Genomic DNA, 23,985 nt, shown 5'->3' on the forward strand with positions numbered 1-23,985 from the left:
CTTGGCTTCTGACACCCAATTCTACTTTCACAACTCAAATGGCTCTTCCAAGCTACATGGTAAACTGAGAAAAAAAATAATTCCCCACCTGGAGGGACGACAGAATTCGTAATATGCTAGCAGCATTTAAAACCCATTCCTGTGAAGCACCAAAACCATGTCTACAAGGAAACTGTAATCTTAAGGGTTGTCTTTAATCTTATACAATATATGTGCAGAACCCTACCTTTTGGGCAGAAAAATACCCCTCCAGCATTAGTTTTGAATAGATTACATCAATTGCAAGTGTCCTGGTCAGATCACCAAAAACATATTGTCTCTTACAGGCCCTTCCCAAAAAGATCCTCATCCTGTAACCACTCTTGATGCTACTTTCATTACTGCTTGTTCCCATGTATTAAAGGGATGACATAGACAGAGATGTCGTCTCCGGAGCCCAGCCTGTCGTTGGATATTCGCCAGCCCCGGTCCTTCAGCACTCCCCTGGCTCGCATCACCAGGTCCTGCGCCGCCAACGTGTACCTGTGGAAAAGGCAGAATACAGCCAGAAATTGCTTGTTTTTGTAAGGAAAGTGAGTTTTCACAGCCTGCCAGGTTTACTGTTATGAGCCACCAGGACAAGTTTCTCAGCATTTTTGAAGCAGGCAGAAGAAACACAAACTACAGCACACTCACAAAGCAACCCCTTCTAGTTCAGTGACAGCTCCTGCATCAAAATCTAAAGGTATTTGACAGGCATCAATCAATCAAAATGTCACTGGTCATTTCGGGTGCCCAGCTTCACCAGTTTTCAGACAAATATGAACACAATTGCCTTAAGAAATTGTCTTTCTAGGAGTAGTCTGAAAAAGTGAGGATCCTAAATAACTCTACTTGCTGTTGGAAACTACACCCTTGTTCACAGACACACCTGAAGGTAAACATGGCTCAACTATTTCAGAGACAAACTATTAACAAAGTCATTTGAAAACAAGCAATAAAGCACTAAAAATAAAATCCAAATTACACTTCAAACCAAGTAGACTAATTTGTCTGGTTTCCTTGACCGTAAGTATCGTTTTAAAATATCTTTTATTCTGCAACTGGAAAAGGAAACTTACAGTTAATACAGCCAGATTAACAGAGTCCCACAGTCCTCTCACTTCTATGAGTTCAATGAAAACTGTGAATGTCAGTTGTCGAGAGCTTAATTTAGTGAAATACCAAGTTTCATGTCAGTTCAAAGCTCCCAGCCTGTGCTGGGCTGAGTGGCCTTGGATTTATAGCAGTTATTTTCTGTCCTGAAAAAATAACAGATGCTGCTTGGGGGCAGAAGGGTGTCAGAGTCCAAAAGGTGGTGCACAGACAGTGCTCCGTCATGTGCTCTGACACGTTCTCCCTTATCGTGTTACCCGCTGTTACTAGATCAACATATCTACGTACTCATTTAGAAGTTTCCTCTGAAAGACAGCTCATTATGGGTAAACAGCTACTGTCACGTGTTTTTCCTGATCTCTAAAACACCTGGCTGAGATGTTTTCAGTTTTGTTGGGTGGAGACAAGCTTTTCTATGATTGGACAATTAAAAATTAATCGGACAGTTAAAAGACTGAAAAGAAAAAACAGCTCAATATTTTATCTGCCTGTGTTTTATTTGAAGCGTAAGCATCAACCTCCAAGATGATCTGAGGCTCTGTGAAGCCAAACACACAGGCCACCAGGAGCAAAGGACACCGTGGGGGTTTCCAGAAAACAGGAAGGACAAGACGGGTCTGCATTCAAAGAGCCCCTTTTCTAGGGAGGATCCCTGGCCAGAAATGATCTCCTTGGATCTCACCTGAGGGATGGGAAAGAGCAGTCTCTCCACTGATCAGAAGCAGTGTGCGGGAGGTGGAAAAAAAGTTTATTAAGTGAGTAGCCAGGCCTGTTCTAAGCCCAGAAATTTTCACCAGAGAATGCATTATTAAATGGTAATTTATATCAGTAGAGACATTATTCACTCTCTGGGAATACCAGAAGGAAAAAATCCCAATTATGTTCTGTTTCTACAGTTTTGCTGCCATAAACTCAAATGACGCCTTTGAACCAGGAATAGATTTATTTGCTCTACTACAAAGATTTCCTCAATGCAAATAAGCAACACTTGACTACCAAAAAAGTTTGATGTTAAATCCAAGGAATGTTGTACAGAACCAATGTACCCTCTGCTTCTAATGGTACTGAGTGGTAAAATTTCCAGTCCTCACTAGTTTTGACAAAAGATTTACTTTTAGTAATAAGAGAAGGGCCTAAAGCATGAACTCTAACACACATGCACACTGTCCACAGGTGCCAACATCAGTTTGTACCAATGACCTCAAGCTGTAACAGGCGGACGTAACAAGAAGCACTGCTCGTACTGTCCTAATGCAACATGAAACCATATTTTTTTAAAGAAAACCCCTAAAAGTACATACTTGCACTCCCCAGCTCCCAGATCCCCAAATCGGATGCAGGGCTAAGGAACAAAAAGACTCCACATGGCAAGTGAGAAACTGGAATATTTATTCACAGCACGTCTGATGCTGAGTGAATTTTGGCTAGAACATCTTTTCCAAGGATTTCTCAGCTATTGTCAGAATTTCAGAGAAGAAAACACCCATCATTCTGGGAAAAAACTTTGTCTTCCTCCTTTTTGTAATTAATAAGGGCTCCCCACATCTAAAGAATACAAAGGAATAAGTATTGCTCTTCATTGTGTAAAGCTTTTGCTGCTTAATGTTTGGAAAGGGCAAGATTAAAAAAAAGAATTTTAATAAACCAAAAATTATCTCAGACTGTGAAATACACAAGAAAACCAGTAAATTGAAGGAAAGGACAAGCATCAGGTGGAGGCAGCAGCGAGGTAACATATTCCTCCCCTTATGTAGAGCTGAATGGGAGCGATGCTGTTCAACTTGGCACTAGAGGAGAAAGGGTGAGTCTCTTGTACCTGGAGATGAATAGCAGCAGCAGTCCATTACTGAATGCTTTATTCTCCAGCACTGTGAACTCGGGATTCAGCTGTCAAGACAGCATTAGAGAACTGCTGAAGTAGTTTTAAACTACCCACTTCCTCCCAACGAACAGCCTCACTGGGATACCACTTTTGTGTTTTAAGAATAAATATATATGTTGTTGTGGTGGTTTTTTTTATTTCTGCTGAAGCTTTTGGCATTGATCAGTGAAAGTACTGCAGGAGAAATGGTGACAGTGGGGGAACCGTACTGCTATCTGAGCAGCTTCTTATCTTTGCATACCCGGCAAAGGTGGAACAACTCCCCAGCATCCTCATAAGTCTCTAACTAATGCAAGAGAGAGTGAGAGGGAACGAGAAAGGACAGGAGAGAGGGCGAGAAATAAAAGATTCCCAAGATCAGCAGGTAAACCTGCGTAAGTGCAGCTGAAGAGAATGGGCAAGAACTAGATTTCTATACCTTCACACCTTTTCAGACAGATGATGTATGGAAAGCAGCAGTGTGTCTCTACCACCTGCTCTTCACTCAGGGTCCCCTTCATGCTCTCATCTGCCACAATACCCAGAAGAAATGAGCTGGCAAAGAAATCCAGCTGCACCCCAGCTCCTTCATCACAGCTCTCACGGAGGAACTGTTCTCTGATCAAGTCTGTGCCCATCACCCGCTGCCCAAATCCCCTGAGGCCGTGTCTGCACGTCTGGGTGAAGACAGACTCGAGGACTTTGCTCTCCCTGCACTTGGAGATGCCCAGGCATATGCCACGTTTGACAGGATTCAAAGATGTTTTTCTGTGGATAACAAACATTCACAGTTCTGACAGTAAATATCAGCAGGAGAGAGTCCCAAGAGCATTTCTGAGGGCTATAAGCTCTTACCCATCAGACTATAGAATGATTTCTAATCCAAATGGGAGGGATATTGTTCCCTGAAAGAGCTAATTACCTAACAGATAAGTACTCTGCAGCTCTAAAATCTTCCTCCCTAGCACTCTTTTTTTAAGATAGTCTGCTGTCAGGGAATAAGTAGGCTACTGGGTCAGGCGGATCAGAGTCTGCTCCACAGGTAGGTTCCCTGACAGACCACAGCATTACCGAACCCAGGGGGCAAGTCTCTTACGTTCTGACAAGTTTTCTACATCCCTAGAGATTTCACATTTCCAGCTGATCATCTCACCACAGACTATGTCACTACACCCATCACAGAACCTGACATTTTGTGGGATAACGTTTCTTTTAAATATAACACTGATAATACAGCAAACAAGATTTTCCTGTCACTGACTAGTGAGAGGAATGAATGCAGCTCCACAGTCTGAGCTGCTACGCTATTGTAAACTCATTAGTTATACCTCATTTGGACCACTGTGAAGTAATTACATAAAACCTCTCAAACAGTACTTAAAACCCTTTAAATATTCTTTACAACCAAGCAGCAAGAGCAATTCCACAAAGGTAATTTTCATAAATATCATTGTAAACTATACAAAAGATTGCCCTAATTACCTTTTGGAAGCTGGCATTGAGAAATGTCTTGCCACTGCTATTTGTAAGCCTCTAAATGACCTGGCACAAAGTTACTTAAAAGAACAAATTAATTTTCGATTCAGATGTCCATCCATAGACCAGCAGGTCAAACACTAATAAATGTGTTTGTTCTAACTCATCATACAGCATGCCCAAGTCTGGAATGTGTTGCACGCATGCTGGCACAAACAGGGACTACTAGTGCCTCATAATTACTGGGGCTAAACCAGCACAAACAGATTTAAATGAAACAAAGAAAACCTCTTTTTTCTTTCGTGTCTCTGATTGCTTAAAGTATTTTATAATGGATGAAAAATCGCCCACCTAACGAGTCAAGAAGATTGAACAAAGAATTGCCATTCCTACTGCAGCAAATGTGGTGACCATCACCAGCTTTGGAAAGCCTAAAAGGAACAAACCAGACTCAGCATACCCAGACTGCATTCAGAGGTAACAGGTAGGACCAGTGAGGACAGTAGAAGAGCCAACCTTTCCCATTTCTTAGATGAGAATGGAGATGAAGCAAGGCAGAGATATTACATTTCACCAAGTGCCTTTGCAAGAGGAAACTCAGGGGTGCAGAAATGAGAGCAAAAGCTCCCTGGCAGATCTGAATGGAAAGCTGATTGGGTGGGTCATCTACTCCTACCTTAAATCAATGGCATATCTGCACAGCACAGTGCCAGATGCCCTGGAAGTGCCCCTCACTACTACTGCCTGATCTCTGTCCAGACAGAGGGCAGAGACACTTCCAAGTCCTGCTGATGTAAAGACAGCCCTGGCTGTCATTCATACATCTCCCCTTCAGCCCAAGGAGGTGGGGAAGGTCCAAATATTGCAGTTGCAGCTCCATGTTAACCATCCATTCACCCAAAGACTGAGTGCTTGGAGCAAAACACTGTTTTGCATTCCATGTTTGTAAGTGTCAGGGCAAGAAAATACTGCTGGGGAGTTACTTTGGAGCTATTCTTACTTTAAACTCAAGTGTCTCTCACGATGTCCCAGTTATCTTCCTTGTTTGCTGATGACAAACAGGGCTGACCCATGAAGATGACCACTTACACACAGGAGAAATAACAAGCATTTTGAGAAAGGTTCCCCCATGTCAAGAGTTGCCACATCTAAACAACTGCAGCTTGAGCTCTCACACTGTCCTGCATGTTTTCACTCAGCTGCTGAGATATCATGAGGAATGAGTGGTAACCACACCGTGCAGTTATTTGTACGTACATACATACATTTGGAGTAAGAGAGAGACGCTGATAATACGCTAATGAGAAACAATCTTTAGTGTTAAAGGACTATCTGTGACTGCTGGAGACAGAAACCTGTTGCTAAGACCTCACCCTCCTACAGTTTCCATAGGACTTTGTACAGCAAAGAAAATGGATCCTATGCCAAGTACCATGAACCCACATTCATTTGCAGGTAGACAATTCTGAGCTATATACACCACTCCCTTCCCTCCCATCCCAAACCCTCACATTTGCTGCAGAGGCTCCCATGCAACTTACAAAAACATCTTCTTGCAAGTGTTGCATATATATTGAATGTTATTCAGAATATACTTTCTACAAAAACACGTTACCAGAAAAGCACTCTTCCGAGAAGAAGCTAAAAAATTAGGGATGAGCACGAACCTGTGGGGATCATCGGGGTCACAGTTTGGTAGAAAATTAGTGACAGCTTCTGCCACTTCTTCATTTAACAGCACATCCCAGAGTCCATCAGTAGCTAGGATCAGAACATCATCTGGCCCATGCTCATACTGCAGGAGGTCATAGACTCTCACCTAAAACAAAAAAAACCAAGAGGTATCCATGAAGGAGGAGACTGTCAGACTGTGAAACATTGCTGAGTTGGGCTGTGAGTTGGCAGGTTCAGCCAGGGCACTGAAACACCTCTCTGGCTGCACTGCTGGGGTCTGTCTCCAATTTAGCCCTTGAGCCATCAACCTGTCCTACCCAGCATGGCTCAGGTGCTGACCCCAGCAGGATGGACACAAGTGTTCCTGAGAAAGGCTGTGGAGCACTGTGCCACCCACTGCCAGCAGCGCTCACAGCCTCCCCCACCCCGCAGCCTGCTTCAGCGTGAGGCTCTTCCCTATCATCGGCAGGACTAGTCATATGGAAGCTGAATAATTTATTTGATGAATTTTTGATATTTTCTAATAAAATATTCACAAATAATTGTTTTCACTGTTTGTCCAGATCCATTTAACTCTGCCAGATAAATTGCACATGTTCAGAAATGCCTGTGTGTGTGGCAGAAGGCATCACATCCGTTTTTCTAGAACAGAGGCAGCTGCTGCCCTCAAGATTTACACCTGAGCAAGTGAGTAGTTCCACAAAACAGAGAAAAACTGTTTAGCTGCTCAGTTATACGTATCTGTAAGGAGTTCAGCAAGCAGAGACTGATTCAAGATCGGCACAGAAATGAACCCCCAAGCGTATCCACACTATTAAAACACCCACTGGCTTCACCTCATCAGTCTGCAGCCCCAGCCAGGCTGACCACTGCTGCTGGCACCTCTGTAACACAGCGACTTGACCGCCTTCCCCTCAACAGGGCTGGAGAAAGCCAGGAGCAGACAAGGCAGACACAGGCGGGGTGGGAGGCCATCAGTGGAGTCAGGATACAGGCAGAGGTCACAGCAAGTGTTTTAAAATGAGCCTTTTAGTTGGGCGTAACTCTCCTTCCAGCACAGGCTGCCTTCCAGCTGACAAACAGCCTGCAATTCCCAGGCTGTGATGGGGAGCCACAATGAAGCACTCATGGAGGACTTTAATTACCGACAGCATGAACCACAGCCTGAATGAAGTGTGACAGCCTTGGCAAAGCGGACAGGAGGGAACGATCATCCGTACTGAAGTTTGGAAATGGTGCACCTCGTCAGGCACCCTGCTCCAGCCTTGGGCTCCACTAACAGCAGCGGCAGCCGGGACATCTGTTAGAACAAGCGTTTGGCATAACTAGAAAATATGAGCTGTTTTATTCTCGCTCCTGGTGCATTCTCCCCTTAGGAGCCATGGAACAGGCAATGCATACAAAATGCCTGGACCTTTTAATGTAATTATGATTTTATGGGACTGAAACCAGTATTGGAGTTAAAAAAAAAAATAAAAAATCACCTAGACCTCACTGCTAATCCTTGCTTGTTCGCCTTTCACTCAAAAGCACAAGAAGGTCATTTGTAAAATGTAACCTCCACTTCATTATCTAAGGTAGCAGCTGAATAAGGACTTTGGAGAGGATTAAAGTCAAGGCAAGATACTCTCTTCATTAGAGCATATCTCCTTATTCAGACTGAGTGGGAATACTGTTACAGAAAAGATCCCTATACACAGCGCAGCTCTCTTCCCAAGCCCATTGCACAGAAATCAGTAGCTGTCACAGCCCCTATTCCCCAAAATTTAGTTCAGCCTCTAAGAGCCCAGGGTTTCAACTTGAAAATCACTGGGGCATGGGGGTTAAGTTGGCCAACATAGCCATCAATAAACACCACGTGTTCTGCTCAGATCTCTTGGGTACAGGCAAATATTTGAATGAGCATTGGGGATAAGGCTCAAGGATGCACTCAGCAGCAAACCCCTCATAGGAATAACCAAGCTTTGAATGTCAGCACTAGGAAAAACACATCTCCCATGGCTCTCCCTCCCAGGAGAAGTACACATCACATCACATGAGCCTTTTTTTGTGGTGTTGGTGGGGGAGAAGGCAGGAAAACAAGACCATGTATCACTGATTTGAATCCTTCTGAAATGAACCATCCTTCCTAACATTCTGTGATTCTGTGATCTTGTCCGACTGGGGAGTGGTGCTGGGGCAGCTAAGGAACTTGTCAAAGCTACCTGCAGCCAATCTACAAGTCAAAAGGTCCAAATCCTTGGTGTAGCACAATGCTAGAATAACACCAAGAAGAGATAATTATACCAGGAACATGTTTAGTTTTTTGGGGAAAAAGAAAAACAAACAACCAAACAAAAAACCCAACATAACCAACAAGCAATGTAATCACTGATTTTATGAGTAATCTGCGAACAAGGTAGACCTGGGAACTTCCTAAAAGCAAAAGCTTTGTGAACTGAGCATCTCCAGAAAGGGCTGCGACTGAGAAGGAACTACATGTCAGAAGAGGTGCAGAGAAGGGCAGTGGGGTGAGCAATGAGGGATGGTTGGTACCCAGGATAGGAAAAGAGAGTGCCAAGGCTACAGGAGGCAAGCTGGGGCCAACTTCAGGTAAAATTCTTGTATACAAGGACCAGTTTAACATGCAACAAAAACTTCACTGAAATGCAGGTTTGTCTGCCTTCCAGTTACCACAGCAGCAACACATTAGAACAGCCATGTCCACATGATACTTCATTTTTTCTTAAGCTCTTTCTGTCTTTCCTCAGCTTTCTAAAATACAGATGTAAGTAAAAATTAGTTAATTTAGAGCTGCACAGTCTATGTAGGTTCAGGTTACATTCACAGACCATCTTGCCCAAGTGCAGAAACAGGCCAGCTCCTAACCCTTCAGCTTTCTGCTAGCAGCCTTGTTCTAGTTCTTACTTGGGCCAACAAGGGTCTCTTGCAGCAATGACACGTGCATTCTGCTGGGCATGGAACAGCACGACAGCAGAGCTCTCGGAGGCACCCAGGTTGGGTGTGTGATGGATGCTCAGACCAGCAGGGCTCACTGAACATCTGCTCCACACACCCCACACCGTGCAACACCCCACAGCATCCTCCACACACGCTGTGCAAAAAAGGAGAGGGAGTGTGGTATGCCAGAGTTCGGGCAGAGATGCAGGGGGTTACTTAAAAGCCTGCAACAACAAGCAACCCTGCAGTCCTTTAAATCTTATGTGACCAAAGGCAGCTTGTTGCCTCCAATAGAAATTACTACTTTTAATTTTTTTTCTTTTTTTTTAATTCCAGAACCAACATACTTAACCCACTGCGCCTCCTTCCCATACCTTTATTTCAGGCAACCAAACAGCATCAAGGTTTAAGTAATGCTCTGTCTGTGACCTAAGTTTGCATAAAGCTGCACGCACTGCAAAAGAGTATCAAATAACCCCACTAGTGCAGACACCACCCAACACCACAAAAGTTTCCTTAACTGGTGGTGTACCCTTGACAAATATCTTTGCAATTCCACCCAAAATCTTCATACTTGCCCTCATGACTCATTGCTTCTGCATCCAGATGTTAATCCTGATAGCGCTTCACAGCACTCGTGGTCCAGGAGCTCAGTTTGGTCACCATACTTCTACTATCCACTTGTCTTGATGTGGAGCAGCTGACCCGTTAACCAGCTGAACTTGACTTTAGAAACCAGAAAATGTAGAAAGCTAACTATAAGTAAGGAGCACCACCTTAGTAACACAAAAATCTATGACAATAAGAGTTGGGTTACACTTTTTATTTTATCCTGACTGATACTTACAAAGCTCTGCTGGCAGGTAACAGTGCAAACAGGCCACTAGAGCCCACAGTCACACACAACACCTTTCTGAACATGCGTAATGCCGTTTGTCACATAACAGCTTTCTTCAATCCAGATATTTGTTTCCCAAATTGCTCACCTACATGCAGTCAAGAGCACCGAGAAAAATGCTCTGGGCAAGCAATGAATAAACAGGTGGGCTGGTTTTATATTTACATTTCAAATGGATCTACCCACCAGACAAAACCCGCATTTGTCTGTTGAAAAGGACCACAGCAAAGGCGCTGCGGCTTGTTTGTCAGGTTTGTTTTTAAGAGGCAGCCAAGGCGAGTCCCTGCAGCTGGAAAACCGCTCACAGCAGAGCGACACACGAGCCTGCAGCCACCTTAAGTGTCCTCAGCGGCCTGCCCCGTGGGAATTCGAGCCAAACAACAGCCCACGTTCACTCGCCTGCACTATTGATCAACTCGGCTACTTCAATAAATTAAGCCCTTTCTTAATTGTATCGTCCCTTTTCATGCACAGTGTTATCCAGCACAGCTTCGCTGGCAAACGACAAGATCTTTCAATACCACCCTCCAAGTAATTTATATGTAAATAATAAAAAGCGGGTCCCAACACTGCTCACTGCAGCACACACCAATTAATCTCCTTTTAGCTTTTTACTGCCACCCTTTGTTTCCTGCCCTTTAGACAATTTCCAATAGACTGTGCCAACTTTCCACTTAGTCCGTAGCTTCATATCTCTTATATTAATAACCTGTGATGCAGAACAGTTTCTCAAATGTTTTCTGAGAAATCAAAGTGCTCATGCAAGACCATCCACTGCATTTATGAATTTTTTGTAAATTCTCTGGTAGACATAGACCTGAAGGACTTCAAGTCACTAAAGCATGATGTTTGCTTCTTGAAAACACCTTGATTCTCTTTGATCATGCTATACTTCTCTAAGTCTTTGCCTTGCTTGTTCCTTTAAACAGTGTAATTCCTAACGATTTCTCCAGAAGGCAGATGTGAATGTAAACCAATCTCATCTGACATATTTGTGAAGTTGTCAGAAAGATTTTTACAAACATAATGAAAGGAGAAAAATTCTCCTTCATTACCTTCTTATTTGCTGTGGTTGCTGGCGTCAGGCTCATTGCTGGCGAGGGCCAAGTGCCACCAGGAGAGTGGCACCTCTGCCCACCAAACAGCTGAGCTGAGCTGCTGTTCAGAACGTTTCAGGATGAGATTCTGCTTTTGAGCTGCAACAAGGCAGATCTTGCTGAGCTTTAAAAAGCAGAATTTCCTGCTGAAAGCTTTCAAATGAACTGTTCCATTATGAAAAATAAATATTTAATTCCATGCCAGAGAGCCTCAGCCATGGCCTGCCTGCTTTGTGCTACTCCAGTTCATTATAAAAGGCTCAATTCTCCAGAGCTCACCAACCTGCAGAAGTCCTCCAAATCTGGTCTTGTAACAGCTGAGCCACTGAATCCTGATTACATTTGTCAATCTTGGCTACATGACTTCTCCTCTCATAGCCTGGCACTCTATCAAAGTATCATTTCACACCATCCTAAAATTACTTTTATATGCCTATTTCTGGATGTAGTCTCAGGGATGCTTATTTTTCCTTCAGCTAGATTTTGGTGCACAGGGCATACCACAGCTTTGTCATGCTGGAAGTTAAATATTCTGAAAACTCACCACATTGCCCCCAGGTTGGGAAAGGATGCTGTAATTACAGCACAGAAACAGAAGCCAGAGGACTTGGATCCTCACTCTGTCACGACTCACTGTGCGCCTCAATTTCCTGTGCCTCCCCTTTTCCAGCTCTGGAAAGCAGACATTGTGCTTCCTTACCTCTATATAAACAATTCAAAATCCAATGCTGCACAAGGGCCAAATACAACTGCTGCTTGATGCCACTGCCTTTATCTCCAAATGCTAAGCTTCCCAGATGGCAGCATAAAGACGTTGTTTCCTAATGCCGGTTTCTGCGCAAGGTGCACTGTCCATGTATGGACAGAACAAGTCAGAGGAAAGCATGAGGAGATAAACACTGGGGCTCTCTCTAGGAAGAGATCATTACGAGAAGGAGGTGCAATTGGAAAGCAAGTTGGAGCATATGTTACTTCCTAATAAAATTCAGGGCTTTTTTTGCAAGTATGTCTAAATCGAGGTGGTTGGTGCTCTGTCTTTCCTCCTCCTGCCCCAGTACATTTCTGCTGAATTTAGCTGTGAAGGGAATGTGGAAACAAAGCCAATTTTGCTTCCTTTTTTGCAAAGCAGTTAAGAGATCCTGAAACGTGGACAGCATATGAACTGGATGTCATATTCCAGAATTTGAACATGTACAGACACTCCACACAAATCAGCAAAGCCCATGAGAAGCTTTGGTTTATACACACAGACAAATACTGCAGCAGCAATTGGCAGAGATGATACTGCTGAGATACTGCACTGCAGCCATTACATATCCCAGAAACACTGGGTCTCAGCATGCCAGAAAGAAAAATAAATAGGTAGAATTGCATCATTTCGCTGGCACTAAACAAATCCATCACAGTGATGAGGGCAGAGCTGCTGCTTGCCTGGCTGAGGAGAACAGCAGCAGGTCCCAAGTGAGGGACACACATTCAAAGCGGGGAGAGAGAAGGTACTGGATTGACAGCAAGGACATGTGAAGAAAGGTCTGTCTGTAGATCTTCTCCTTTTCTTCAGGGCCAGGATCTCTCAGCACTTTTTAAATTTTTATTTTTAAATTCTCAAAGATGTCCTAAGCAAGGCTGATTTAATAATTTGGTTCCTTCCTAGCAGTAGTATGTCCTTTGTGTATTGTCATTCTCTTGCACTGCTATAGCAAGCAATAGATTCAAGGTCATGCATTGGGTATGGCTAAAACTCCAGCAAACCCAGCTGACAGGGGACAGTTCTCAGCGTTTGGGCCATGGAGGAAAAGTCTCCTCTTTTTATGCTGTCATCAGATGGCTTGCCCTTGCTTAATATTTTATGAAAAATATGTGTCATCTGTTCCTTGATGTAGGAACAGGAATGCAGTTACAGAGGAAGAAAAAAAAGCGGAGTTTGCATGTTTCTTGTTAACAAATAGATTCAGATCCCTTTGGAAGGCTTGATATCCTTCACTGCAAGGTCTCTGGTGTTCAAAAACTGGAATTGTTTGTGGCAAGGCAAGTCAAAATGGTGGAGGCATTTAAAACTACCCTTAACACAAATACTGCATAGTCCCTTCATTATGCCATCATTTGGGAAATACACACTGCTATTCCTGTCATTATTTGGTGTCTGCACAAAACCATCATAAAGAATCAAGAACTGGAGGCGGAGGGGCAGACAAACAGAAGCATAAAGCACCCTTCCCATTGTTCTTGGCATTTTCCTGCTTAAGAGTTGATCTGTTATCCTCTGTGTAACGCACGATACTATGCTACCATGGAAGATATCCAGTGCTCCCTTCTGGTGAACACAGATTTACATCAGTTTCTGTGAAGGCAACATGATCTAGGCCTCAAGGGGAGCTGGAGCACATGGAGGTGGGGAGAGATGGGCATCTGTCGCACAGAATGGCGAGGCTATCGCATAACCTTAGAGCAGACATCAATGCTCTGCCAGAGATGTGGAGCAACCAGGGCACACAGCTGGGGAGCTTATAACACTCCCCACCTTCGGGAAGGGCAGTATGTTACCTGGATTGGACCACAATCAGAATGGAAAATTTGGGAAGAATAAATGAGCACACTAAGTTTCTCTCCCACAAATCAGATAGTTGAACCTTTGCTGTTTTACCTCGGGAGATGAGGACAGGAACGGTTTGATGTATATATTGGAGTCGTGCACTTTCAGGTCATGGTCTCCCAGTCCTCGGGTCACTCCAATTGTTGCCATAACTCGAGCCTGGAAATAAAGAAAAGCAATGGGATCAAATCTTGTTACATGCCCTGTGTCATTAGGGAATGAGACTATGTTCCTATTCCATAACTGGGATGAATTCCCTTTTCTCTCCCAGAAACTCTAGATTAAACACAGCTGATCAACTTCAAAGCTTTTCACACTCATGTCATCTCCATTCCATCATTATTCTAAGCTTTGTATTCATCCTCATCCCAGTCACCTCATTGTCCCTCACCAGTCTAAAAGAGCATTCCTCCAGCAAATTATACTGTTAGTAAACAGGTTTTATAAAAAGGATGAGTCTAATTACTCACCTAAGAAACCTTGGGCTTCTTCCTATTGACACATTGTCATATATTCCCTCCGCCAAGGAAAAGTGCCAAAGGCAGCCTTAAATTGCTGAACACACAGGTGACAGTGGCACTGACCACAGTGCTCTCCCCTTTGGATAGCCAGGTCTGCTGTTACCTCAGGTCTACAACTTCCTTCCAACAAGCACCTTCCTCTGTGACACGAGATGTCTCCCAAGAGGTGCTGGGCTCTTCGTCATGAACACTTCTCCAAAGACTGAGCAGGCAGACAGCCTCACGGGGCACCTTGCTATCTGCTGTCTGTGTATCGTTTCCCTCAAACTCTAGTTTAGCTGCAGCAGCTTCTGAACAAGAGAGCTCACAGCATCAATAACAGCGAGCAACTGACTTCAAAATTATTTTGCCTCACTAACCCCTGGCTCTATAAGGCAATAAGAAAGTAAATTAAAAAGATGTGCACGAAACATTTTGCGGATAATTATAAACCTAACCAAATTCAGAGATAAGCTGCAGGTCTGAACCTTCAAAACTTCGACTAATTTTGAAGAGTGTGTATTTTGCATCGAGATAAGAACCTAATGCAGCAGGGGAGCAGTATTTAGAAACACAGCAAGCATACCAATATCGGCAAACTGACACCACTGCGTCCTTATATTGATCCTATTGCTGCACCCAGCTAAGCTTGCTGGGATCAGCACTAATGATTTGACTGTTCTTAATCACAGATCTGGAAACAAAGTATACCCAAACAGAACGGTTCGTTTCTCTCTTCCAAGAAAAACTATCAGCATCAGAAAAATTCAACAGTGAGTTCACGTACACTAGCTGAGGAAGATATGGTTAAGGGGTGTTATAATTCCCAAATCCTACCCTGATCCCTCTCCTTCCTAAATTAGTGTTTTGCATCTCAGGGCACTCTAAAATGTTATTAAATATCCTCCTGCTTTGTTTTCAGTAAACATGAGGTATTTTGCTGTCTTCATCCAACCTAGTTACATTTTACAGTGAAACCAGGAACATTTTAAGTCAATTATTTAAGACAGTCTCATTGTAGCCTACTTACAATGAAAGAAAAACAAAAGCAAACTGAACAGCAAATGACTATGTGTGCTATAAAAATGCTTTTTAGTATGTTGAGCTCCCCCTGCAACCCCCCCAAGACATGAGACTGATTTATGACAGAACCAAGATATTCTTTCAAGCTGTCAAAACAATAAAATAAAGAGATACTGAGTGGAAAATACTGGACTGCCACAGGCTAAACTGAGTGGTAAACAGCACAGAATTCCTTCTTCCTTTGGTTTGAAAAAAGCAAATGTGCTCACCTTCTTGCCTTCTCCGTATATCAGGGGAAACTTCAAGTCATCTTCCTCAATTGTTTTGTATGCCCTATGGGGGAAGGACAAACAACATTTATAAAGCTTGCACTCAATTAGTGACCCAGTGCCCTGAAACAAGCAGATGTGATTTAAAAAAACCCGAACAAAACAAAAAAACCAAAACACATTATTTTTCCTGAGGACTTTGTCTTTGAACCAAGATGTAAATTTATTTTTCCGTGGAAAGATTTTGCCTCAAGAATTATCCACTTCACCAAAAGAAAAAGTGAATACAAGGAAATATCTAACATGCCAAGCTGCTCCTATTACTTGCAAAGAAAAAGAGGTATACTGGAATAACATCCTAATCAGGTAAGATATTGTTGGCTAATACAGAAGCTATACTGTACTACAGTGTAATAAAAAACCCCCAACCAACCAAACAAAAAAACCCAGCCCCAAACTCACCAAGAAACTAACCAATGACTGGATTCACACTGTTAACATGAAACGGTGAACAACGACAGGACGTGTACACAAAGTGTGAAACAGCTCTCTGGTCCTGTTCTCACCTTTCAGGACTGCTTAAACCATGGCAAGCTTCAAGCGCTGAAGAGTCTTAGAAGGATATTTAGTGCTCATTTGACCTTGACTGCAACAGTCAAGATTGTCAGAGATTTCACATTTCACAGCAGTTTTGCCGTGGCCAAGAGAAGTAAATGTTCATGCTCTGATTCCATTTACCACATGCCTGCGTACTCTACCTTTTACACATCCAGCTGTTGACACTGATGAGGTGAGAAGGTGAGCAATTTTGCCAGTGAGAAATAAAAAAATAAATAGACAGCTGTCATTCTCATAAACTGCGGAGTCCCGTGGTTTGTATAACACATGCTCGAGACGAGGTGCTGGGGAGTCTCTTTGGTCAAAGTACCTTACCCCTGAGGGACACGTTTCCCTTCACACCACAAAATCGTCCCTCCCCAGGCTTTCCCTGCATGTTGTCCTTTCCTCCCAGACCGCCTCTGTCCCCAGTCCCCAAAGGGTGCGAGTCAGCGCTCCCCATGACAGCAGAAGGGAGAGGCGGGAGGAGGGATGGTGCCGTGGTGGGTCCCCTGCCAGCCACTCCCGGCCGCCGCTGTGTGAGCTCCAGGGAGTCGCATTCGATCAGGTTTAAGTGATGTTAAGGCCGTGGCAGAAACCAGCAGGAAATTAAAAGCTAAGGGTGAAATCCCATTTTGGAATCAAACTGCCCCCTGCTTCGCCAAAATATGGCACAGACCTGCGACCAATAATGGGTGTTGTGTTACACAGCTATATGTACTTTAGCACCTCAGCAAGCCTCAGACTTAAAGAGAGTAGCATAGACATTTAAGCCTCACCTTTACATTTCCTAGTAATCACAGGTACAGCCCGTATTAAGAGTCTGGGGGTAAGTGGAGGGAGAAGAAAAAAGGAAACGCAACCAAAATGCAAAGAAGAAACAGTAGTGGAGGACTCTATTCCTGTAGTACTACAAAACATTACTATGTGTGAAATCCCCAAAATGGAACCAGGTGAAGTTTGCAAAACATGCTCATGAGAGACCACATAGTTGAGTATATCTTGTGTAGATAACCAGGATACTTGGGTATCTCTATAAGAGGCAATATAGATAAGGTATTCAAATGGCATTTTGTACTGGGGAGGGCCAACGGATCAGCTGTTAAGCCAAACAAAAAGGTGTAGACCACCACAAGTAGTCAGCATGATAAAACCTCTGTGGTGTTTAAATCCTGCAAGAACATTTTGTCAGGAAGGATGAGTCAGTCATAGACTTTGCTCTTGTTCCTTCCTTTATTTCCAACAGGGAATAAAATAGCTACTGTCTCTGCTTCACCAACTTGGATATCCTGGTTTGAACGTGGAGGAAGAATTTTACCATCCCTGACTGCTCATGAACATGTCCCAAAGCTTCCAGCTGGGCCTACAGTGCTGGGAGCCCTGGTGAAACCTCCTTGGGGAGGAGTCTGAACTCTTTTCTATTCCTTGCATAGACCCAGTTGTGTTCTGACACCAAGAAAAAGCACATAAGCTGAGTCCATGTTGGGCAGAGTCAATCAGATCCCAAGCCCAACAAGACAACCATTCCTACTGGATCATTCAAGTTGTTGTGCATGTTTGTTACAAACAGCAAACAAGAGTAAGTTGATGTGACCAAAAGCAACTCACTACCCACAAAATATATTACCTGCACGATAACTACAAATACTTAAGACTGAAGCCCTCACTTTACACAGTCTTGTAAGTAGCCAAAAACAGGGAGCAAGTTTTCTGCCCTCTCCCCTCCTTCCTTATGTTCCTGAATAGCACCTCACACTGACTGCACTTTAGGAAGAAGGAGGGAAAAAATAATGGGTGAAAAAGGCATCATTTAGGCTGGTGTCCCTCAAAAGAATGGTTCCCACTGCAAAGTCCAGCATCTTCTATGGAGCCACCATAAGGACCATCATCCCTAGGGCCTTCAACTGTGACACAAGGGTGCAAGGATGCTGGAACAGGCCATGTTGCAAGAGCTGAAGCTAATGTTTCATCAGCAGATCAGGAGGGGCAGCTGGCTAGCCTGTGACCTCCTGAAGCTATGTGACTAAGTGAGGGAGGCCCAGGGGGCTACAGTGATTTGTTTTGTGGTTTCTCACAGCAAATCACCTCTGGGGCTCAGAACTTGGGTGTCAAGACTCATCTCAAACATGCTGTTTTTGTTGATGTTGCTATTGCCTGGAAAATTATCAGCACTTGAAAAAACAATGCTCAGAACTGCAACCACAGAAGTGGAGCTGGCACAGACACACTGAAAAGCAACCTGAGACACTCTAGAAAAGTACCTATGTCCTGCATTACTAGCGAAACAGAATTAATAATATATGAGCGTGTGGTTTGCTGCAAGAGAAGGATGAAGGACAGCTTTTCAGCCAGCAGCTCAGCAGCTGCACTGGGGAGAAGGAAGGAAGGAAACTATGAAGTTCATTTTGATTTATGCCCTGTGAAACTTCCTGTACTTTGTACGTGCGTCTATTTCACACAGGCTACAACCTTCTGGACTATTTCACTTGATTTTATGTAATAAAGTTGCATTTATGCCTTCCTGTGCTGTTCAGATCGTGCAGTATATAAAGATATAATACAGTAGTAGGTATATCAAATACAGACATACGGAGAACCTGAGGGGGTGGTTTGGCTTTTTTAGTGCCAACTTGGCATTATTCAGCCATCTACGAAATTCAGCTCAGCTCACTGCTTTAACAAACACAGGGTTGCAACCCTCCACTCTCCCCATCTTCCTTATCTGCGTCCTTGGAGGTCTCAGTGGTCACCAGGGTAGGATACGACAGCTTATAAAGACAAGGTTGTGCTATCGCTTGCTGCTCTGAATGAGCGTAAATCCTGTCAAGTGCTTCTGCCACGTAAACCTCTATTTTTCCAAATGGAAAAACAGGGGGGTGGAGGGAGGAGTAGAAGAGGCAAGCTTGTGCCCAGTTAGATCTAGCTCAATTTTTTTCAGTTAATTTAGTTTTTTCTTTTCATTTCAAAAGAATTATGAAATGCTACCGCTGTCCAAAAATACTCAACTAGGGCTTGACATATGTGCCACCCACAAAGTTACATTTGGACTCAGGATCAACATTTTGGAAAACTGGGCCAAATCGCACCAGGAGCCAAAAGAGATGTCAGAATGAAAGAACTAGGACTGACATGATGTTACTCATATGCTATCTGGAATCTGCTCTAAATACATGGCAAAATAATCACCAGAAGCTGCTAAATGCACAAAACAATCTAAGGAAGAAATTTGCTACAGTGCTGAGGTCATTAGGAGCGCTTTAGGCACTCACAAAAGATTACCAAAGTTACCTGCATATTGCTGGGTCAGAACTTGAAAAACTGTCAGCTCCTAAATACAGATTTTGGGACAAAATCCTAGATAATTTCTTACATGTGTTATGCATTGTCTTGCCATATAATTTGTTCTCAAAGTTGACCTTCTCAAAGCACGTATAAATTCACATAAGAGTAGAAGTTGTTGACGACCAAGAAAAAAAAAATAATCCACATTTTATATTAATATATATATTTTTTTTTTTTTTTTTTTTTACAGTAAACTGCATAAGGTTACTGGTCATGAAAAGAATTGCATTGGCATCCCCAGGCACAACAGATGGTGGTGAAAACACAATCTACTCTGACCTGGAAGGCTCAGTTCTGTGAACGATAGGGGAATCCAAACTCCATAACTCCGTGTTCTGCTTTTCCATAGCACTTGGCTTTTTGGCTTTAGAAAGTTTGTCTGTATTTCACATCTCTGCTAGTGATACCTGATAGTAAACTGAGAATTAAACCTGAAGAAGAGCAAAAAGAATCATTAAAGGGCTTCAGTGTGAGGCATAGAGCAAAATCCACTTGTGGCAAGCAAGGAAGAAAAAGCACTACAGCTTTAGAAATGTCCTAGTTCATAGTACAAGGATGAAGGCTCTCCTTTGAGACAGGTTTGTGGATGCAGTGTATTTCTAGCACTGCTTTGCTACTACTCTGTAAAAAACCCCAAACCCAGAACCACCTCCAAACACCCCCCACTCGCCCAAAAAAATAAACCCACAACAAAACCACCTCAGCTAATCAACCAGCCTCCTGTCCCCCAAGGTCAGCTCTCCTTAGTCATACCAATAGAAACACAGATTTTAACCCCTGAGAAGCACAAAACTTGATAGAAACTAATAGAAAGGAATCAGTGGACTGGAGCTAGCCCTTTGGATAACAGAACTTAAATCACCAACCCAAAAGGAACCGTTTATCGGTACTGTCTATTGAACTACAGGCATTAAACCACTACCAGGAAAAAAAATGTGTAGGACAGGTTAGGCATAGAGCCACTGAAAATTGTGCAACTTATGGCTGCATCCAGCCCTCATTTTTTAAAAAATGTCCTTACACATATGTGCTTCGGCAGAGTCAGGATCTCTAAATCCAGACGACACTGTCTGATACTAAGTATCCTCTAGGTAGATTAGCTTTAATGTTCCCATGCCTCACTATTTTTCCCCTATTACTCATCCGACATATAGTTTAATGAGGCAAAACTACGATAAACAAAGATAATAAAAGCACACAAATTACAGTAATTTTGTTAAAAGATGATGGCAAACCCAAATGGATTAAAGTCAACAGATGCATGTGCACATGTGCAGAAAACAGTTTTTAGGGAAACATCTACTCTAAACCAAGATACTCTCCCTAGGGTTTCTTTCAGGTAAAGAGGAAAACATGCAAGTTTTAAAACATGTGTTTTTTTTCCCAGAAAAATCAGAAACTCCCGAGCCTGAAAATGTACAACGTTTCATTTTGCAAATCCCAGTTCTGTCTATCCATCTACAAAAAAAATTTTAAAAAATAAATAAATTAAAATATCTCAGCCTGGCCTTGGTCAAATCAGACCAGCATGTGAGCTCTGGATCCCCAGGGAGCCTTCACTACGGTGTACAGTCCTAAGACAGAAGCTGAACTTTGTCTGGAGAGGACACGTCCCCCAGCACCACATACTCCTGTGGAAGAAATTCTCCTAAGCAAAACAAACTCCATCCGTCTGGGCCAGCCCATTTTAAAGATTCAAGCACCAGCTCCTCTCAGGCACTTCCCAGAGCGTGGCTGATTTTTTTAGTCGGTTTACTTCTATGGGAGCATTAAAAGACAGAGGTGGAGGAAAAGTCACAGAGAAGGTGACTGAGTATCTAGAGATGTCCTTGCCCCGAAAAGTGGAAAAATCAGGAAAAAAAAAAAAAAATTATGGTATTTATAAGCAGCCTTCCCTTGCTGCCTTCATGCTCAGGAGGCTGGAAGGGACAGAGCAAGTAACTCGCTACCTGTGACTGGTTGAGCTTCTGCCACCCATGAGTGACTGAAACTGTGTGCAGACATGGCAGCTGCATAGCAAGTGGATCCATGCTCTGCAACACTCTCACCAGGCCAAGGGTGTTGTGGCTTTCTGCCTCCCGGCCCCCCCAAATTTGCTGTCTTGAACACTTCTAAAAATTTACTTCATCTCTTCTATTTGTAAACGACCAACAGGAAGGTTTGTCGGCAATTTACTTTGGAATAGAGAGGTAGCGGATGTGGGCTGTTAACACCCTGTGGGCTGAATGCACTGTGATGGACAGAAGAACTGTTTGTAAATTCCCATTTTGCTGTATTACTTGTTAAAAGGATGTGATGAGGCAGCTGGGAGAAAGATGGCATGTTCACCTTGCAGTGCCTGCTCCACACTTGCTAGCTGGGATCCTCTGGAAGGAAGATCCGCTGTTAAGGAGGAATCGCGCAGCAAACTCTTTTGGGAAAGATTGCTGTAGCATAGGATGGGACAGGCAGTGAGACACAGCAAGCAGGGACCTCACCATCCCACAGCAGCACTGGAAACTCCTTCAGGTAACAAGGGGCCTCTTCTCAGCCAGGAGCAGAACCTTAAGTCAGTGCTGGGTGGCAACAGAAAGAGGATTTCCTAGGGACCCATCAGAGGTTATGTTAAATCTGTGCAGCTGGGGAAGCCAGAGAAAGCAGGAACACAGAAAGAAACTTCACCTTACCAGGAGGAAGAGTTGTCTTATTTCAGTTTAGTTTCCATCTGATAAAACAGAGCTCTACAGCCTGGGAGCCTTTTGTTTGCCCTTGCATGTGTGGCACCTGATCTTGTGCCAAGGCAAAGCCCAAGCAGAGTCGCACAGCCATGCAGGGACAGGCCTTAGAAGTGCTGCTTCCAGAAGGAAACGCTCCTGCAGGACATGACTCAGACCAAACACATTCTCGTTGGGCTCACTTGGCCCCAGAGAGACCATTTACAAAGAGCTTTACCCCAGACGTTAAGTTTTCTCTTTTGTTGCGGCACTATTACTTTCTTGTTTCTGCTTTCTCCTGCCCCAAAGACACTGGCTCAGCTCCTGCGGCATGTGTGCACTTGGGGAAAGCAGAGCCATTCGTCACTGTCAGGAGATGTGCTGTACGCAGCAGGTCAGCTCTCACCTCCCGCTGCTCCTGCAGCGAGGGCTGCAAATCTTGAGAAGATGCATAACATGCACATCGCAAACAGCCATTCATCATCGCAGAACTGCGCCCCAGACACCCAGGCACAACCCAGCAAGCTGCTCCGGCTGTGCACATCAGAGGCACGTCCTGTCCTGCTCCCGGCTGCCTCGCAATAGACACCAGAGCAAAGACCAAAAAAAAAAACCGAGGCAAGTGGCTGTGGATTGTGATTTCTGCTGCAAAAATGACATCCTACCTCTCCCTTCTCCAGAAAGGCCCAGTGTTGCAAAGGTGGCCCATAATCATTAAATTATGAAAATATAAGTTGCTGGGAGGAAATTAATACCAGGCACGACTGGGGAAAAGGCTGCTTTCTTGTGAAGTAATTATGAAATTAAAATTTGATCTCTCCCTGGCGATTGTACAAAGGATACGGCTGAGGTCTTGAACACAACAATACAGCCAGGATTTCAATAGTAGAAGCACAGAAGGTTTCACTAGACAAAAAAGCTCAATTAAAAAAGGGGGGGTGGCGGAGAAAGGATGACTTTTTGTAAATTACATGAATTTGGCTAAAAGGCACAATCAAGCAGGTTACGGCACAGGGTTTTCAGACTTCCAATTACTTTTTACAAGTTGGAATCAAGCTGTTAGGAAATGCAGCTTATCTGAATAAGACTAATAATACTAAGCTAATTAGACCCACAGGCATTAGCCAGCAGATAAATTCAGGCCGAAAAGAGGGACACTGTCACTTTAAATACTGCCTTGGGATCGGTGGAAAAGCTAATGAGGAGTGTCAGTTGGGGCTGTTTTATTAGGTGGTTCTCCAGAGGATATAGCCCGAGGTTTCTGTAGCAGGGCTTCTGCGTTTGATTCAATAAATCAATTTATATTAAGGGGGGCGCAGCGCAGGCGCCTGCTCCATAAAGCATTTCTGTGGCATTTCTCAATCTGCTCAGGCACTCCTCAGGCAGGCTACCTGAACGCGCTGTCAAAGGACATCGAGTCCAGCAATAAAGAATAAGATAGCAGCCGCATTGGCAATATTTGTTCAAATCAGCTCACACATTACCAAGCAAAACATGTACATTAGCTCTCACCGGGGTATTCTGGATCCCCAATAAGTGATTAATGAGAGCATGGTTTTTGTGAGACGGAGTCTGAACCACAGACGGCAAGGCGGGCTGCACAATGAAAGCAAAAGGCATCCATCCCAAACAAAATAAAACGGCTTGAAAAGTGAAGTTGCTTTTTAAATCAGATGCTCAGAGGCTGAAAGACATTCCCTGTTGGAAAGAAAAGGGTGAGCACAGAGCAGGCTGGCGGCTTTCCAGGCAGTGGACAGTATTGACTCTAGAATAAAATGGGTTTTGCTTAGCGCTTGCCCCAGGGCACCAGCCTCCCTGCTCTGGAATAAATCAGGTGGGCAGGCAGTTCCTCGGCATGGGCTGACCCTCGGGTGGCCAACCATGTGTC

At 43.7% G+C, this 23,985-nt stretch overlaps 1 protein-coding gene across 1 annotated transcript in view; it reads right to left on the reverse strand.

Annotated features, from left to right (window-relative positions):
* Nucleotides 1–377: 377 nt before the first annotated feature.
* PPM1H (protein phosphatase, Mg2+/Mn2+ dependent 1H) overlaps nucleotides 378–23,985 on the reverse strand; it is a gene marked incomplete at both ends in the record, with an annotated part of 133,567 nt that continues 109,959 nt past the window's right edge. The window contains 4 exons of the mRNA XM_080340319.1: nucleotides 378–522; nucleotides 6,139–6,290; nucleotides 13,725–13,832; nucleotides 15,466–15,529. Coding sequence (XP_080196445.1) covers nucleotides 378–522; nucleotides 6,139–6,290; nucleotides 13,725–13,832; nucleotides 15,466–15,529 — 469 coding nt within the window. The remainder of the gene's footprint in view (nucleotides 523–6,138; nucleotides 6,291–13,724; nucleotides 13,833–15,465; nucleotides 15,530–23,985) is intronic.

The sequence above is a fragment of the Nesoenas mayeri genome, assembly GCF_963082525.1.
Source record: "Nesoenas mayeri genome assembly, chromosome: 1".
Taxonomy (NCBI): domain Eukaryota; kingdom Metazoa; phylum Chordata; class Aves; order Columbiformes; family Columbidae; genus Nesoenas; species Nesoenas mayeri.